Raw genomic sequence first — 17,877 nt, 5'->3', positions numbered from 1 at the left:
ATAATTGGGATGCGGTATGCGAAGCACTTGGCGCGGAAATACTCCAAACCAATAATACCAATTCATCACATGGAGGCCCATGCATTGACTGCTCGTATGGAGAATTCCGATTTAAATTTTCCATTTCTATGCTTGCTGGCTAGTGGTGGTCATTGTCAGTTGGCATTAGTCAAAAGTGTATCTGAATTCATTTTGCTGGGTGAATCGCTAGATTCATCGCCTGGTTCATGTTTTGATCGTGTTGCACGTGCTTTAAATCTCCATGCTCTGCCTGAATACCAAAATATAAATGGTGGAAAAGCCATCGAACTGGCTGCCTACAAATCGACAAACTCCAATCGTTTTGTATTTGGTCTCCCGTTGCTGGAACAACGCAATTGCCAATTCAGTTTCGATGGTCTTCGCGGTGTATGTATTCAAAGAATTGATGAGATGAGAAAACGGCTAAAAATGGCTCCCAATGAAACGATTCCGTATTATGAGGATTTTTGTGCTTCACTTCTTAAAATTATGACCAAACACTTGCTTCAACGCACACAACGGGCGATCCACTATTGTGATCGTTTCGGAGCATTCGGACATGGGAACAACAAACTGCCTAAAGCTTTTGTTTTCTCAGGAGGTGTTGCATGCAATGATTTTATCTATAAGGCAATGGACCAAATGGTATCACAATTCGATTTTAAGTCATATCGTTGTTCGAAACGATTGTGTTCGGATAATGGTGTCATGATAGCCTGGAATGGCATTGAACGATGGCGAGAAAATGAAAATTTCTATAGAAATTTAGATATAGATAGCGTTTTACCAGACTGTTTTGCTAAGCTAGGTACGAATCAAACCGAACAAGTTTCCAAAAAACATATGAAATGCGATTGGGTTAAAGTCCCGTGCATGGAAACAGAGACTTTGACCTTGGACTGAATTTTTGTTTATTAGTTTTATGGTAATAAATTGAACAAATCTGGAGAAAAAACAATGTTTTTTACTTGAATGAAACATTAGAAGAGAAATTTGTTTGGACAATTTTTGGTTCTTCGTATTTAGGTAGATTCGGCGGTGACTAAAGTTGAAGTGTGTTGAAGCTAAAATAAAATCAAAACATCTTCTGCTTAACATCTTCCATTGTGAAATTTATTCGATTCAAAGAAATGTGTCGCCAATATTGTTATCAACGCATCGAATCACCAGCGGTTTTGCATCCATCATATTCTGTGCCTTCGCTTCATCTGCTTGGAATAACTATTGATTTTCGTTGTTCTAACAATTCATCCCTTTATTGCTTGATGTGTTAATATCACATTGTGGTAATAAATTTCTACGCGGCTGATCAAATGTGTGGTAATACAAGCAATATATTTCTTTAATCGATTTCTCACTCTATTTTTTCAACCATTCAAAATAAAAAAAATTCAATTCTACCGACAATAATGAATTGGTTTTATTTTCAGACTAAAATTTGTAGTAGCTTTATTCTTCTAGAAGTCTACAGCTACCGATTATTTCGTGAACATTCATATTTATAAAATATATATACACGTATAGACTTGGACATTTGGAATTATCCGTAAACGATTAAAAATTGCATCTAGTAGTTGATATATTTGCGGAAAATTTTCCAAAATAGACACATAACTACATGACACTAATTGAGATAAATCATTTTTGGTAGTTGCTGGATCGCAAAAATTACGTTAAATAGTATACCGTATTCTCTAAACTCTAAAGACTCCCAACGGCATTGAACCGTTTCAATTTCTCTGGGAAAATATCTTTGTATAGCACGGGATCGGCTCTAAATTCAACTGTCCGTAGTGTCATAGTGCCGTAGACCTTGGCGAAGCGATCGATGCACGCTGATCGCTCCATCATGTGATTGATGTCAGCCGAGAGCATTTCAGTGTTTGTACATTCTGGACATTTGAATTTTTTGCGTGGTGCCACTTTGATTGGCGGTTTCTTGGTGAAGTTTGCTACCAAAAAGTTCATTGCGATATCTTCACAGTTCATGTGATCATCGACCCATTCCTTTATCTCAGCTGGCATTTGATTTGTGTACGCATAACTCCAGTACTTATGATGGAACGCCGCTCCAGTTAATACCATTGAGATCTGATTTGTCCATTCCGACTCGTATCGCCATCGCAACGTATGGTTGTCCCAGATGTGAGTTCGACTTGGGAAACCTGCAATGGTATATGAAGGGGATTATTTTGTGTTTAGTGTAATTTTCAATTAGTGGAGGTTATGAGTAGGGTCTTCTTAAATAGTTTCATATTGATAGGCTTGGATGGAATGAATGAAAATCTATCAACTATAGTCAGTCAGTATTAGGGTGGATCGATTTTTAAAATCGTACAAAATCATAAACGGCGGGTGTGCGATCGATTTACCACCTCAAAAGAAGAAACTTTTGTTCTGGGACATATCTGACACAGTATGAAAATTGCTTTGGGTTAACCAAATTGGTCATGAAAATACGAAAATGATTTTTTCATATCATAGAGTACCGACAATACTCATATTAGAAATTTTCGACGTCTAAAAAGAGAGATGGCAAATACAAACTGTATACATCCATCTCTCTTAGTGGAAGTCGAGCGTCCTCATTAAGGACTCCTCATTGGTTTAATCCAAAATTCGAGAAACCATTGTGAAAAACTCGAAGAATCAATTCCAACTCACCAACAATTCGATCGGGAAATTCACGCCACACTTCATATCCAAAGTCCAATTCATCTGCTGTTAGCATAATGATATCATCGTCAATCGTGAGTATGGCTTCAGTTTCGATTTCCTCATACGGATAAAATCGATTAGATAATTTGTTTGCTTTAGTTCGAATAACTTTCAATGGTTTGCTTATCTTCGGAAAAATGGATACTGAAACAGAAAAGATTTTCATTACAAAAATTATTTTTAGGTAAAATCGATTTTCCTAAAGAAATATAAACTAAAGACGACATTAAAAACGACATTAAAGACGATTTAAATCTAATTTTCATTTTCTAAATGAAATTTCAACTCAAGGACATATCAAACAGAATTTTTTTTAGATGAACAAAAATTTCCATTCAAACCCGATCCATTTTGTTTTTTTTTTGAATAAAAATAAATTTTCTATTCAAACTTACTGTGTGGTGGTGCTTCCTTTTCGTTATTCCAAACGACCAAAATCTTCTGCAATGACATAACGACCGATAGCTTCTGAATGAGTTTAAAAAGGCTTTCAATGCGATCGTAGGTGAGAATAACGGCAGTGAATCCTTGTGATTTGTGTGCAACTCGTGACAAAAACAATGGATTTTGTACGACACGCTGAGCTGGCATATTCCAGTCGAAGTACGATTTGGCTCGATATGCAAAGATACGGTCATTCAACTCGGCCAACATTGTTTTGACGATTTTTTCATTCGATGCCAAGTATTGTTCGTAGAACCATCCACCTTGTCGTTGTAACTCGTCGATTTTGTCCAAGGAAATCGATCGCAGCTTTAGATTAATTGACTGTAAATCGGCCTCACGCAACGTAACTACGGCTAGTTGCCAATCGATGATCTGAAATTATTAAAATTCATTGAAAAACTCATTTTAAAAAATTGGTCTTCAAAAAATTACCTCACTGAAGGGTAAAATGACATTATCAGCGAATATGACTGGGATACAATTAGCAGCTAGTGCTTCGATGAAATTCAATTCGAACAAACGTTCCGTTTTTGCAATCAGGCAGAATTGACTTTGTGCATAAACCGATTTGATATCATATGTGGTGCTTGTGCCATATGCACATCGAACCCCAATCGATCCACGGTTTGGCACATTTTTCGGACACTTATCCAGCAGTAGGATTTTTCGATCACTTTTCGTGACAACGTCAGTCATTGTGCTTAATTGAACTTCATTGAGATTCAATGTTGAAACCGTCAACCAGAATGAACTGAAATAAATGAAGGTTTTCAAAGTTGGAAATTAATTAAATAACCTAACTTTCACACTGAAGAGTGGAAAAATTTATAAAATATTCCGAAAATGTGCAGAAAATAGAATGAATTTACTTTCTTGCTTTGCTCAATGACACCATCTTTTCATCTCTAACATAGCCCAGGAAGGGAAAGGCAACATCAAATCCAGTTCGATATGTCCAGCTGTCAAAATTGGCGCCCGCAACGATGGCTCGGTCGGTGTTGAACGATTCAATTCCACTCTCTGGCGAAACGATGTTGAACAATAGATGATTTTCACCATTTTCCCAGCTAAAAATGAATGCAACGGTTTAGTTTTTGTCAATTGTGGCTACTGACAATTTTTATTACACTTTTTTAAATCGCATTTTTTATTTTTTTTTCTCAATGAGTTCATTTCCATTCAGTAAATTCATTCAATAGGACCAAATTTGTCATTGAATCAAAAATTTTACGTTGAATTTGTCAGTTCCAAATTGAGAATATTTTTTCTCGGTCAAACAAAACAAAAAAATACTCACTAAGGTAAAGTGGCTAGTGCTTTGGAAACAGTCGATGGATCGATATGTTTTAGATTGAGTGTGTCAATGGAGGGTACTAAGATGCATGCCTCTTTTGGATCTGATGTATAATACGGACTTTCAATGATAATTTTCAAAATTTCGAAAAATTCTTTGCTTAAAACCGCCAACGACGACTTTGCTTCTGATTTTTCAGCATCATAATAATCCACCAATGGGTAAATATAGATCGAGAGTCTCTCTCCACATCGATAAATATTGAAACAATCCCAATACGAGCAGTTCTCATTTCTCCGTCGTGTTAACTCCGCATCTGTTTCCAATCGAAACTTTTCCACATTACTCAAATCCAATGAAATCCGTTCATTGCGTTCGTTGGCATGGGTAATCGGTGATGAGATTATTATCACATAAATGATTGCAATCCAAATTGCAATGCACACCGCAACACAGTAAATTTTTTGCTCACGTTCATACTTGTTATTCAATATTTGACGAATTATATTTTTTACCAACATTTTTGCACGCAATGGCACACCGCCCAATTTCTTCGACACCAAATCAATTAGTTTAAGGGAAATTCCAAAATCCTTACATTATTTAAATAAAATAAAATTGTTTTTTCAGTGAAAAAGGAGGAATAACTCTGTAATTGATTTATTTTTCAGCTGTCAACTACAAATGTTTACAGTTTCTGCACTGAATTCGGCATGAAGTTGGCCATTTGACACTTCTAGCGGATGAATCATGTATGTGGAGACGACTGATTTATTTTTTAATCCGAGTTCATTCCGGATGTATTTTCGATGGAACAGCCTAAGTGAATTTGAGCAAAATGAATTCAGTTGAAGAATCATATGCACACTTCAAACAATATCAAAGTCAACTAATGAAAAATATATTAGAGTTTTAACTTCATATTTCATACATGAATAAAAATATTTCAACTCAAAACAAAGCGCAAACGACAATGGGAATTGTCAAAACACTCGAGAATAGACACTCTCTCTTATGTCAAATATCAAACGGCTCATTTTCTACCCCTCCCTCAGTTGTCAATGTGCTATTGACAGTTCCACTAGCAAACATGTGTATAGTGCACAATCAAAACAATGACCATGTTGCGAAAATTACTGAAGAATTTCGATAAGAAATTGTATTTCAATCAATTGAGCCTTTCGACGCGACTTTTCTGTAATCAATCTAATGTTCCATTGACTGAATCAAAGTTTGTATCATTTCCAATTTATTCATCAATTTTTTATAATAAGTTTTCACAAGTAAACAGTGGTTTCAATTGTAGGCGACCGGCAATTGTACTAGGAATTGAGACATCATGTGATGATACGGGCTGTGCAATAGTGAATTCAACTGGAACAATTCTGGGCGAGAGTTTACATTCTCAGCTTCAATTTCATAACAAGTAAGTTTTTTGAAAAAATCCATAGATATTTAGAAGTATACCAAATCCAAATAGATCAAATTGATCAAAATCTATTAAATTGATCGTGGGTGAACTTGGAAAGTCCATTTTTTTGGTTCTGATGGAAAATGGGAACTTTTCATAGAGTTTTGAATTGATGCTAGTAACCAATTACAAAGAACATTTAAACTGGCTCTGGTCTGCTGTCAAACTTTGTCTCTCTCACACTTACCTTCGCGCTGACTCGCTCGTGTGCAAATCGCTGCTAGAGTGAAAGAGATATTGTTTGCAGTGGGCTCAGTTTACATGTTCCCTGAACAAATTTTGATTCATTTTCGATTCAATTCGACAATTTTTTCTATCACAAAAATGTATTCTCCTTGTCCTCTCCTCTTCAGATGTGGTGGTATAAATCCTCCGATTGCTCAAGAGTTCCATCGTAAACATATTGAGCCCGTGGTAACTGAATCTTTATCCAGAGCAAATTTAAGTGTGAATGATGTTGATGCGATCGCCGTAGCATCTCGACCGGGTCTCACAATGAGTTTGGTAGTAGGAGTACGATATGCCAAACACTTGGCCCGAAAGTATAGAAAGCCGTTAATTCCAATCCATCATATGGAGGCTCACGCACTAATGGCGCGCTTAGAAAACCAGTCGAAGTTAAACTTTCCATTTCTGTGTTTATTAGCGAGTGGCGGTCACTGTCTTTTGGCAATGGTAAAGAGTGTGAACGATTTTAGTTTATTAGGTGAGGCAACAGATGGGTCGCCGGGTGAATGTTTTGATAAAGCGGCACGTGTGATTGGGCTAACAAATCTACCTGAATACAGTGAGAGTAGTGGCGGTCGAGCTATTGAGCTGGAGGCATACAAAGCGACAAATGCCGACCGATTTGTATTTCCATCACCACTGAACGACGGTCGAAACTGTCAATTTAGTTTCTCAGGTCTAAAATCGGCGGCAATAACAACCGTTCAAGATTTGCAAAAAAGTGCCCAAATCGAGCCCGACCAACTAATTCCACACCATGAAGATTTCTGTGCCGGTTTCTTAAAAGCGACCACAAAGCACATAATGCGAAAAACTCAACGCGCGATCCAGTATTGCGAACGGAAAGGTTTCTTCGGATTCGGTGCAAATACAAAGCCACGGTCATTGGTCTTTTCGGGTGGAGTAGGATGCAATGATTTCATCTTTCGAGCATTAAGTGAAATGGCATCGGAGTTTGGATATAAAACCTTTCGACCGCCAAAGCGACTGTGCACCGATAATGGCGTGATGATTGCATGGAACGGCATCGAACGATGGATCGACAATGATCAAGTGTACCGAGAATTAGATATTGATAGTGTTACACCATTGGATCGTCAACCATTCCGAACCAATCTAGTCGAAGATGTTGAACGGAAAAATATACAATGTACCTGGATCAAAGTACCATCAATGCAATCAAATAGGCTAGTAATGACATAAAATAAGCAGGTAAATAAGTTTTAATTTCGTTTCGCGACCGTTTCTTTTTTTTCCATTACTCCAATGCAAGGAATGCAATAAAAGAGATACGCTGATGATGGAATCTGATGGGTTATTATTTATTTATCCATATTTCAGCTTATCAGCGGTGTGAGATCTCTACCTGTTCAGGTAAATCGGTGCATTTGTTTCTATTTTTTTTCGCTTGCTCTTGCTCTCTCTCTCTCTCACTCTCTCTAGTGATATGGTTGCGTCGTGTTGTATGTAATTGACTTATCCACCAACACATTGGCACATGAATGTAACGATGCATACAACAGGTATCGTAAAGCACCTCAACATTAAGTCTGTTGTTCTCTCGAGCGCATGCGCACGCGGCGTCTCATGCGTCGTTACCTGTACCGCAACGATGTGCGAGAGAAAAAAATCACATACTCCGCACCGCGTTATGTTTAGTTGGCTGAAAATAGTGAATGATTGAAGACGTACTGATCTTCAAAGAGCGTTTTTTTTAGTTCGTGGGTCGCCATCGAAGGCAAATAACTTTAACATAATTCGTTTTTTTTAAATCAGATTCTAAACACACTGTGTTGTTGTTCATTTACTAGGTAAATTTGCATTTTGTTTTTGATAAAACTGGTTGAAATTCCATCAAGAGGTGGAACCAAATTTTGTTTTTTTTTCTGGACTTTTTTTTTACAAAACGACGTGAGAGAAAAATGTTATATGCTCAATCTGTGTGTACTAGTGATGTTCGATTGATTTGTTTCTTTCGGTGCTTTTTTATGTTTTGGTGTACGCTCAACACAAGTGCCTTTCTAACTCTCAAATGTGTTTATGACACAAAATAGTTTTTATTATATGAAAAAAGAAAAAAAAAATGAATTGTTATTGATTTGCTAAGAATTCGTGAGCTCATTCGATTTGTTTATCCAACAATTTTCAGTGTCTTATTATAAAGTGAAGCAGCAGAAGATTGATTTTTGCACGGATTTGATTGTGTCAACATTTTGGTTTTTACTTTGGATTAATACAAACACATCGATTGATGAGAAAAAGGTAAGTTTTTTTTTCTCGCAAGAATACGCAATTACTAGATAGTATATTGAGTCGATGTGAGAATAATAATGTTTCGTGGAAATATTGAATGCTTAACATTCAATGTCTAGTTTCTGCGGAAAAATGATTACTTGTCGGGAAGCGACAAAATATAAAGAAAAGAAATGAAAAAAAAACATTCTCTCAAAAGAACATTAAATAAGGAAAAAACAATTTTTCGTGGATGAAAATAAGAAGCATGTCATTTTTTTCAATTTTTCTTCGATGCTCAATTTTGTTTAGTGTTTTTGAACTGTTTTCGTTGAACACTTCCATACACTGTTCTGTTTTGAAAGGTTGAATGAGTTATTAATTTCTAAAATGCAATGATCAAATATTGGAGTGGCCGTCATAACACCCCAAACGGACAGCATTCTCTAATGTAATAGAAACTCAAAAGCATGATGTCCGTCCGGAGCATTATGACCGCCACTCAAATATTGGTTTCATTGCAAGAAAGAGAAAACGATTATTCTCAGTCGTTCGACTGAACCAAAATACCTTTTCAATTTGATCAAAATTCATATCGACAGTGTTTGATATGTACATGATCAAGTTTTCTGAAGGTAAAACTCCACTCTGATCTCTGTTATTAAAATTTTCTGATATACAATTTCATTTTGATGATCCCAGAATCTACAAATTCAGAAGATTTTATATAAAATATGTGGCAAAATTGATGGATCCTTATGCAGGCTATAGAATAGCTATAGCCGTTATACTAAAAAAAATACATTTTTATACTTAAAAAAAAGAACTGAATTGCGATTTTGTCTAACTTTACCTGAATTAAATGAAAATTGTTCTCCCTATCTTCAATTAAATTCATGTTAGTTCGAATTTTTCTATTTAAAAAACAGCACTTCCGCAATTCTCTACGGCCAAATAAAGAAATTATACAATGCCAACATAGAATAATTCAAAAACAATTCCAAATCTTCCAAAAAAGACTCTATTCCTCCATGGAAAAGCCACCAAAATGGCTTGAGAAAGAGAAAAAAAAAATGATTTCATGCTAAAGACCGGGTTCATGTAGTCCATTGGACGGCAGCACCGCAGACGAAAATTAAAGACAATTAAAATTCCATTGAGACCATCGTCGTAGTCGTCGTCGTCGTCGTCATCAAGTGTGGACGTTGATGGTGTCTGTGTGCGTGTTTATGTAGATCAGAATGTAATTTGTACCAACACGAACAAAAGCACATACATGCACACCACCAAGAAGAAGAAGACGACCGTAACATCTCTGGTTTCAATAGAAAAAGAACACGGCAGCAGCAAAATGATCACCGCCGCACTTGCACCGTACAAACACAAAGGCACGATGGCGAGAGCAGAGAGTCTGAGATTCTTATGCGGTGGCGGTAGTGCGGTCGGTCGGGCCGCAACGTTAGTCGGCAGCCATTTTGGTTGTTTTCTCTTGTGTTTCGTCTTCTTGGCTGTGTAATCATTCAATATATGTATGGCTGTATGACAATCATATGAAGAGCGAAAGAGAGAATAATTCATGCAATTGAAATTGTTGTTTCCCAGCTCCAGTTTCTTGTTGTTTTTGTGTTGGCATTTTTTTTTCTGTTCGTGTCGTTGTTGTTTTTGTTTTTTTTTTGCGAAAGAGGGTTATCGAATGTGTAACAAAATCCATTGTTTATCGACGCTTATAGCGGGATCATGTGAACTTTTTCTTCACGAAAAAAAAACCTCGTCATGAACAAAAACAATTTAGTTCTAGATTTCAATGTGGAATGAGGTCTACGGCGAATGCAGCCATCGTAAATATTCGAAAAATGGCAAACAAATTGTGTGCAAAATGGCGAATTGGCATCAGTTTCACCTTCGACATATCAAATCCAACAAGACCAATTGCACTCCGGCTACAAAATCACAAAATTAAATGCGATGACGACGTCAGCCTGACGTTTTTTTTGTCAGCGATAGATGGAAACTCTTTTTTTTTAAATCGTACACAAGAATGTCATTGTGTTCGGAGCCGCTCATCAGAATGGAATGTAAAAAGAAAACGAGCGATCGGAAAAGAGGTCATTCAAATCGGTATGCATACACAAAAACGAAAACGACGACGATGACAACGACAACGTTGACAACACATAGTCAAGCTATATCAGCCTAATTGGCCACTATAATCATTCATAAGTCGACACATTTCTTTGATACGTGGCCCATACAGGTGTATCGACTCTCTAGCTAACCATAAACGAGAGAAACGAAATAAACTGACATAATTTCATATGGAAATGTTCGATTGGGTTCGTGTTTTTGTCTTCTCTTCTTTCATATGGCAACCGTGTTATTTTTGGATAAGGTGCATTTGAAGAAGCGTTTATCAAGGCTTAAAATGGTTTAATGTCGTCACCGAGTCACACGCATACAATTCAAATGTTTGAATGCATGGCACTCCTTAAGAATTCCGCTTCAAGATGCGCGACACAATCCGAAAAAAGACAACAACTAATTGAATACACGTACGAATATGCGCACGATGGCTCTCTCTCTCTCTCTCTCTCTCTCTTCTTCTTGCTCATTCACTGGCTTACGTGCTACTTGTTCACATCGAATATGTAGACGTGGCTGATTTGTATATGCAAGAACCAAGATCGCGCGCACGCACATTTTGAGAACCAAGACTGATTCTTGTTTGGCAATTTTTGTCGAAGGGCCGGTGTGCGCACGATATGTTTCTATTGCAATGACAGTGTTTGTTGAGCCAAACCAAATGGAATAACAACCGTTTGACGTACGGTGTCTGATCTAATCACGTTATTTATGCACCCGATCTCTCTCTCTCTCTCTCTCTCTCTCTCTCTCTCTCACTGTATCTCTCCGTCGAACCAAACTCGATTATTACACCCGTTCAATTGCTGTTTTTGTTGTTGTTGCTGCTTTTTTTTCTTCTTTGTCGCATTTTGCAATCGCACTGCATCAACCGGTCTTTAAATACACATTCATTACGGTTTTCAAATCGCTACAAATAAAAACAACGAATACCAACAAATTTAATGGGAATTTTTCCAATTGAAAATTCCCAATTTGCACGGATTATGCAATTTGAATTCGAACTGTTGTGCCGACTGACGAGCAAACTCTGAGGCCAAACGAAATAGAAAAAGAGAGTGCGAGAGGGAGAGGGAGAGAGAAAAGTATACGCGATTCTAGGCGAGCGCTCATTTTTCAGCCAAAGTTGACAGTTTTATTACATTTCAGCCGTCAAATTGCTGTTATGGCTTTTTAATTAATGGATTTTTGGAATTAGCAAGTGTTTGCCACCGATTCGCTTTCATGGCGTAAGTTGCAATATAATCAACTGCATTCTTTAAACACAAACACGATCCAAAAACAAAAACAACTCGCTTCAACTCATGCTGATTCGAAGAGATTTCCATCGTCTGAATGGATTTCGTTCAGACACATTTTACTTTTCAAGTGAAACTGAAAAATCATATTTAGTTATGAAATTCGTTTCGAAAATTAAAATTGCATCGGAATTCCTGAAAATTGAATTTGTTTCATCTGCGATTTCAGTTTTGCTACAGGCTTTCTACCGCAGAAAATCGCATAAAACAAAAAAGAAGACGTTGAATCCTCAGTTTTTGTTGGCTGCAGGTGAAAAGTTATGAATTTTATTCGTGGTAAAAGAAAAAAATTGAACATTAAAATTATATAAAATAATTTGTAATTGATTTTTTTTGCTTGTGGCAAAAATATGTGGTTGAAAGTTCGTTTTCTCTCTCTCTCTCTCTGGCAGCAAAAAGCAGACAAAAATCTAAAAAAAAAGTCGAATGATCAGACAAAAGGTGAATAAGATCAGGTGTCGATGATTGAATCTTCCGATTTTGCAGCTTAAAAGTTTGAATATTCAATTTAAATTTCTTAATCCAAAAATCGATTTGCATTTGTCTTCGAACGTTACTCAAGTTGAGTGACTCAACATTTTGCACGGTTTTTTTTTTGAACGTGTGCATATTTAAAAGCGAAATGAGTGAAAATTTGCACATTTTTGTCATCTATTTTATTCGAACAAATGTTATCGGTGGATTTAAGACTAATCTGCGAAATTGAGACAAAAAAGCTAACAACGTTGCATCATGGGTCGTCAACTGCTTGCTTCTGCGAATTTTAAAGTACGAATATTCAAAACCCAATCGTCTTTTAATAGGAAACTTGTTAGACTCATTGAATTTGGCTCATCGAAAAAAAGTTCCGAATCCCCACTACCGAAAAGTAGCACAAGACATTTTGGCTCGAGAATCGAAAATGAATAATTACGAAATAGAAGATTGGACTGGTAGCCCGTTGCTGAATAAATCGGCAGATCAAAAGTCGCTGCGCAAAAAGTTGTTATTTGGAAAAAAACAACAAAGTTCTTCCGTAGTATCGTCATGAGCGCGATTTTTAATGGCAACCACCCAAAATGCGTCTTATTCAATATCGAACATTACCAATTATTCCGTGAAGAATATTCACACGAAGAGTCTAAATGCACCAATCGATCGATTCATTACCCCGATGAATATATCGACGCATTAAAAAATGCTATCGGCAATGCTAATCATGGAATTTGTATTCGGATTCTCGGGTTCGGTATCAGTCATTTGAATCATGATCACGTTTGAGCTAAACTCGACACAGAATCGCCCGGCTTTTAGTTGTTTTTCACTTCTGATGAGCGCTTTTACCTCCGAAAATTAGACTTCAAATTTCGTACATTTTTTAGCTCTAAAAAACAAAAAGTCAGCACACAGTCAAGTCAATACGAACGGGCCTGGGGCTTCAGTCCACTGTTGAGTGGTTTCACTGTGAATTTTCTGCGACGCGAATACAATTTTAAATAGAAAAAGAAGAAACACTGAAAGCGATCGACGTCGAATGAATGTTCAAATGTATATGGCAATGGCTCTCTCACTGGCTTGCGGATGGCATGAAGTAAACCTAACGGTACGGCAGTCATTCTGAGCTGTTTTTTTCACCGTACCTTTTATTTCCACAGTCAGATTATCGTTTATTATTATGTAGTTATCGTTTTCTTTACTTCTTATATATATATTTTTTCGTTTCTTCTCTTCACTTTTCTCTTTGTCTCTCTCTCAATCTCTTCCATCCGTATTCTTGGATTTCTGTAAAGTTGCGTGTGCGTTTGTGTGTTGGAATGAAAAGAACGACTTTAAAATAAATATTGTTGCTAACAATATACGGATGAAACGAACAAAATAAAAATGATCAGCAAAACAATCATCAACTCAGCTCACAGCATCGTAATAGACGAAGTAAAATTTGTGTTTTACAAATGTGTGGCGTGTTGTAAGCATTCTCGAACCAACATTCAGGCAGAAAAAAAAAGTCGTCAACATTTTTTTCTTCCGCCATTTCAATCGAGATGAGATCAATTTGCGCTATGTTTGCTATTCACTAGGCTTTCATCTTGCGAACGAACAAAAACAAAGCACCTGAATAGAGCCATTTGTAAACGATACTAGCCCGCAAATATTTAAAAAGCCATCGGTCGAACACTCAAAGCACTGTAACCCAAAATTAACCACACATTTTATTCACACGTGTAGAACATAGTGCCTATTCTCTTTTGTAGACCTTTTCCAACTAAATTAAATGCCTGTTTTTGGCCAATTTTGTTTTCCAGAGATTTGAACCGAGAGATGAACATCATTTGATGGAACTTTGATTCAGTTTCAGATTCGTTTCAAATACTGAAGCCTAATTTTGCAAGATCTCTTCTTGTAAAATGAGTTTCGTTACACATTGAAGAAAAGTAAATGGAATTGTCTTACATTTGTCGGATTGGGTGATATTTGAAATTAAGAATTGAAAGTCAACATCAACAGTCATCTCCAAGAAGAATTGAATATTCGAATTTGAAATATTTTTTCTGGTCCTTTGGAAACTCACGTTTCACAGACTTTATCATTTTTCATGGATTGAAACTCTGATAATTTTCAATTCTTCTGAAAATTGAGGCGGAAAACTTATGACGTTTTTCCACCCACCTGAAAAATTTTCAATTCAGACCCATTCAATCCGATGTAAACCTAATGAACTTGTTGATCAGCATTGACACCAAAGGTTTGAGCAATCAAACATGACCATGTGCAAAGCAATAAATAAATTGGATCGAATTTTTATGACTCGAAAGTCGATAAATTTGTAACATCTTCGTGAGCCCAACTCTGAGTCAGTTTCAACATGTCTGACCCAAAAGTAACATATTTCCCATGGAAAATGCCTAAACGGCCATAAAAAGTGTGCTTTAAAAAGCAAAAACGACGACGAAATGTCGATAAACTTTGACTAAATAAATTTGAAGCTAGTGTTTGATACATTTACGATGTTTTATCAGTCTTTTATTCAAGATTTCAACATTTATCGGAATTTAATAGTATTATATACATGAAAAACATCGATACATTGAAGATTCATCGTGATTTAATGATCGATTGATTTCTATGGACATGGAAAATCAACATTTCCCCTCGATGCTCAAGTTTCAATTAACATTTGGACTAAATTGAGTTGAACGAAGAAAAAATAAAGCGAAATATAAAAAGCCTCCCTGTAAAATTGTCCTGATTAGTAGCCATTCTGACTAATTACATGAGTGTTAAAACGCAAGACTCTTGCATCTACTATAAGATGCTGAAGAAAAAAAGTTTTCAATTTTATGAAAAAATAGTGAAAAACCGAACGAAATTAAATTTATTCTTGAAGAAATTGCATACAAAAAAGCCTGGTAAAAAAGGCCCGTCAATAATAAATCATCGGCGAAACACGTATGTTCCCTTTCGCTACAGAATCAATCAGTTCCATGGAATTCCATTAGAAATGCACTTGTCAAATGCATTTGTCTCGGTGTTTTGGGCCGAAAACTTTCTTCTGAAGGCGTTTCCTTCGAGGGAAAAATGTAAATGCTGTTTGTCTGTTGTTTTTTTTGGCGTGGAAACTTTCTCAATCGGCATATTTGCTGCATATAAGTGGTAAATGAATGCAAAAATCAGGTGCATAATGTATGTACCATGAAGATCATAAACAAGTAATGAATAAACAACGATAAAATAAAGTCGAATGTAAAGAGAGAAAAAAACATAACAACACAAACAACGAAAATAAACAATTCCATAGCGTCGTTTGCGTCCGTGAGTGTGCTTAAGTTAAACGGGCACGCACATCATAAATTATTTCATTTTGTTTGCATTGCGCGCATTCGCTCCATGATCGAGTCATTGCATTTTCAATGAACAGCTTATGTTTTTTAAATGTCAGAGAGTCTGTTGTTTCCGTGCGATTCAATTCATGCATTTCTCACACAGCCCAATGCTGTTGGCTGTGTGTGAGATTGGCATCGATAATGAAACTGGCTTTTTCCACTGAGTCGATGACTTGGCGTGTTTTTAAGTGCACAAAATTAACTGTGATTCGATTCACTGGCGACCTTTTGACCTAGGTGAATTCGATTTTTCAAACAAAATAAATGGAGATAAAAAAAAACGCTGACAATCGAAATGAGAGAAAAACACTGACAAATCGAAGAAAGAGAGAGAGAGAAAAAACTGACCCAGATGTATTGTTTCGTTCATGTTTTTCAAGTTCTTGAGCTGGAGGTCAGTTCGGGAGACACGCATGGAACGTCGATTTAAGGTAAACAAATATGACCATTTCACTTCCATCACTCATTCGTTCACATGTACGTGAGTTCTAGAAAGTTGGCGCAGCCCTATTCCGGCCGATCGACCCACAGGCAACCAAGAATTTCACGTCATAAATTACTCATCGGCAATGCCGTTGCACTGCGCTTGCGCGCGTTCGCGACACATAAATTTCCCGAAATTAATTTGAAATTCATAATGCGTATGCACCTTTCGCTGAGAGCGCGACCGATGCCGATTTCCGCTTCATTGTATGAGGATATTCACATCACGACGCTGTGCTTCTTCCGGTTTGGTTCGATTTGTGCATTGATGTCTTTCGATTGAGGCGCGCGCATGACCGCTTTTGCACCGCTCATCCAATTAGTTACAATGTGGTCTTAAAGGCATGGGATAAAAACGGGCAATAAACATTATTTTATAGCGAGTGTATCGTTGGGATAAATTTCGCCGCGAAAATGAGACTGACTCAAAACACACGGCTGGAATGATGGGAGAAAACCACACGCTCATCGTAAAAAGACACATAAACTTTAAATGCTCGAGCGCTCAAGAGGTAATTCGCATTCCAGTGTGATCGATTCACACAAGAGAACTCCATTTAAAGGTAATCATAAATTGAAAAAAAAAATCGCAATGAATCGACGATTTGGAGCGCGCAGAACTATCCATTTATAATTCAGCTCGACATTTAAGCCATTCGGATTCGATTATTATTATGAATGTGGTTAGAGACACAATTAATGGGTCGCGCAATCCGTCATTAATGCCCAATGAATCAAGACAATGACAAAAACACACTCGACAATCGGCCATTGCTTGTACGAAATGCAATCGATTACCACGATTGCTTCAATGCGGTAATTTTCTATAGCCCGAAACGAAAGAAGAAAATCACTTTTGCGATTCAAAACGATTTTAAACAAATGCGCCAAGCTATCAATTACGATCTATCTCGCCCCGTCTCGAACAAAAGAAAATTTATGAGTCGGCGAAAAATGCGGCCGATTGAATGGCAAGTGTGAGTGTTTGTGTCTGTGCGAAATGTAAAAGGTGCTAATTGTCGGTCAAAAGCATTCCAATTCCACTTAAAGCAACGCAAAAAAACAACGACCGAACGGAGTGAAGAGAAAAAAAGGTTTTCTCTTTCGCTAACTTTCTACAAAACAATGTGCGACATGATCGCCAAGCAATGTAGAACATTTGATGCACGCTCATCGATACATGTACATACATATATACCGTTTGGTTTGTTCAACTGTCAACTCAGCTGAAGCGCGGTAAGCAAACCGAACGAACGAAGCAAACGATACCAAACGAATGAAACGAGCAACATCAAAAGCAACAACACATCGCCAAATCAAACAAACAATGTGACGAAAAGAAGTAAATCCAATTATACTGATCGATGGCAATGAACTGGTTTGGTTTGTGCTCTGATTTTCGTCACTTTTTAATTTGCACGCGCGTTGATGTAACCGTCCCGCTCACTAATTTACACACGTTAAAGCAAAATAACGAAAGAAACCGGATGGTTGAGAAAAGAAAATGGCTTCATTTTCATCCACTTTCCGACTCTAAACAGCCAAATGACAATCCAATTTGCTCAACACACACGATCATTTCCCATGAAACTCTTTCCGAAATTAACGCAAGCACAAACAATCGCTCACCGTTGTAAAAATCAATTATATCGCATTTTTATGAACTCATTCTGACATTTAATTTAT

General features: G+C 36.9%; 4 protein-coding genes across 5 annotated transcripts in view; 3 read left to right on the top strand and 1 right to left on the bottom strand.

Annotated features, from left to right (window-relative positions):
- Nucleotides 1-6: 6 nt before the first annotated feature.
- Nucleotides 7-976, top strand: LOC129579541 (probable tRNA N6-adenosine threonylcarbamoyltransferase, mitochondrial). Its single transcript, XM_055469681.1, has one exon. The coding sequence runs from the start codon at nucleotides 10-12 to the stop codon at nucleotides 922-924; it is 915 nt and encodes a 304-aa protein (XP_055325656.1). The 5' UTR covers nucleotides 7-9; the 3' UTR covers nucleotides 925-976.
- Nucleotides 977-1,416: 440 nt separating this feature from the next.
- Nucleotides 1,417-5,190, bottom strand: LOC129579540 (exostosin-2). The gene is made up of 6 exons (XM_055469680.1): nucleotides 4,484-5,190; nucleotides 4,056-4,253; nucleotides 3,619-3,937; nucleotides 3,135-3,558; nucleotides 2,686-2,883; nucleotides 1,417-2,186 (listed from the first exon to the last, which is right to left on the bottom strand). Exons 1-6 carry the CDS (start codon nucleotides 4,999-5,001, stop codon nucleotides 1,723-1,725), a joined length of 2,121 nt encoding a protein of 706 aa, XP_055325655.1. The 5' UTR covers nucleotides 5,002-5,190; the 3' UTR covers nucleotides 1,417-1,722.
- Nucleotides 5,191-5,563: 373 nt separating this feature from the next.
- LOC129579562 (probable tRNA N6-adenosine threonylcarbamoyltransferase, mitochondrial) lies at nucleotides 5,564-7,382 on the top strand. The gene is made up of 3 exons (XM_055469713.1): nucleotides 5,564-5,711; nucleotides 5,787-5,906; nucleotides 6,305-7,382. Exons 1-3 carry the CDS (start codon nucleotides 5,596-5,598, stop codon nucleotides 7,380-7,382), a joined length of 1,314 nt encoding a protein of 437 aa, XP_055325688.1. The 5' UTR covers nucleotides 5,564-5,595.
- The window catches only part of LOC129579561 (unconventional myosin-XV), a 47,252-nt gene continuing 35,909 nt past the window's right edge, over nucleotides 6,535-17,877 (top strand). Inside the window, exons 1-3 of one of the 2 annotated variants that reach the window (XM_055469712.1) lie at nucleotides 6,535-7,391; nucleotides 7,521-7,553; nucleotides 8,329-8,441. The gene's annotated coding sequence lies outside the window, so the exon portion shown is untranslated. Of the gene's footprint in view, nucleotides 7,392-7,520; nucleotides 7,554-7,761; nucleotides 7,991-8,328; nucleotides 8,442-17,877 lie in introns of those variants that run through there. The other variant, XM_055469710.1, reaches the window with a different exon arrangement.

The sequence above is a fragment of the Sitodiplosis mosellana genome, unplaced genomic scaffold (genome assembly GCF_009176505.1).
Source record: "Sitodiplosis mosellana isolate CC-2019 unplaced genomic scaffold, AAFC_SMos_1.0 Smas_scaffold_6242, whole genome shotgun sequence".
In the NCBI taxonomy this organism is placed as follows: Eukaryota; Metazoa; Arthropoda; class Insecta; order Diptera; family Cecidomyiidae; genus Sitodiplosis; species Sitodiplosis mosellana.
This window is presented reverse-complemented; position numbering and strand designations above follow the sequence as displayed.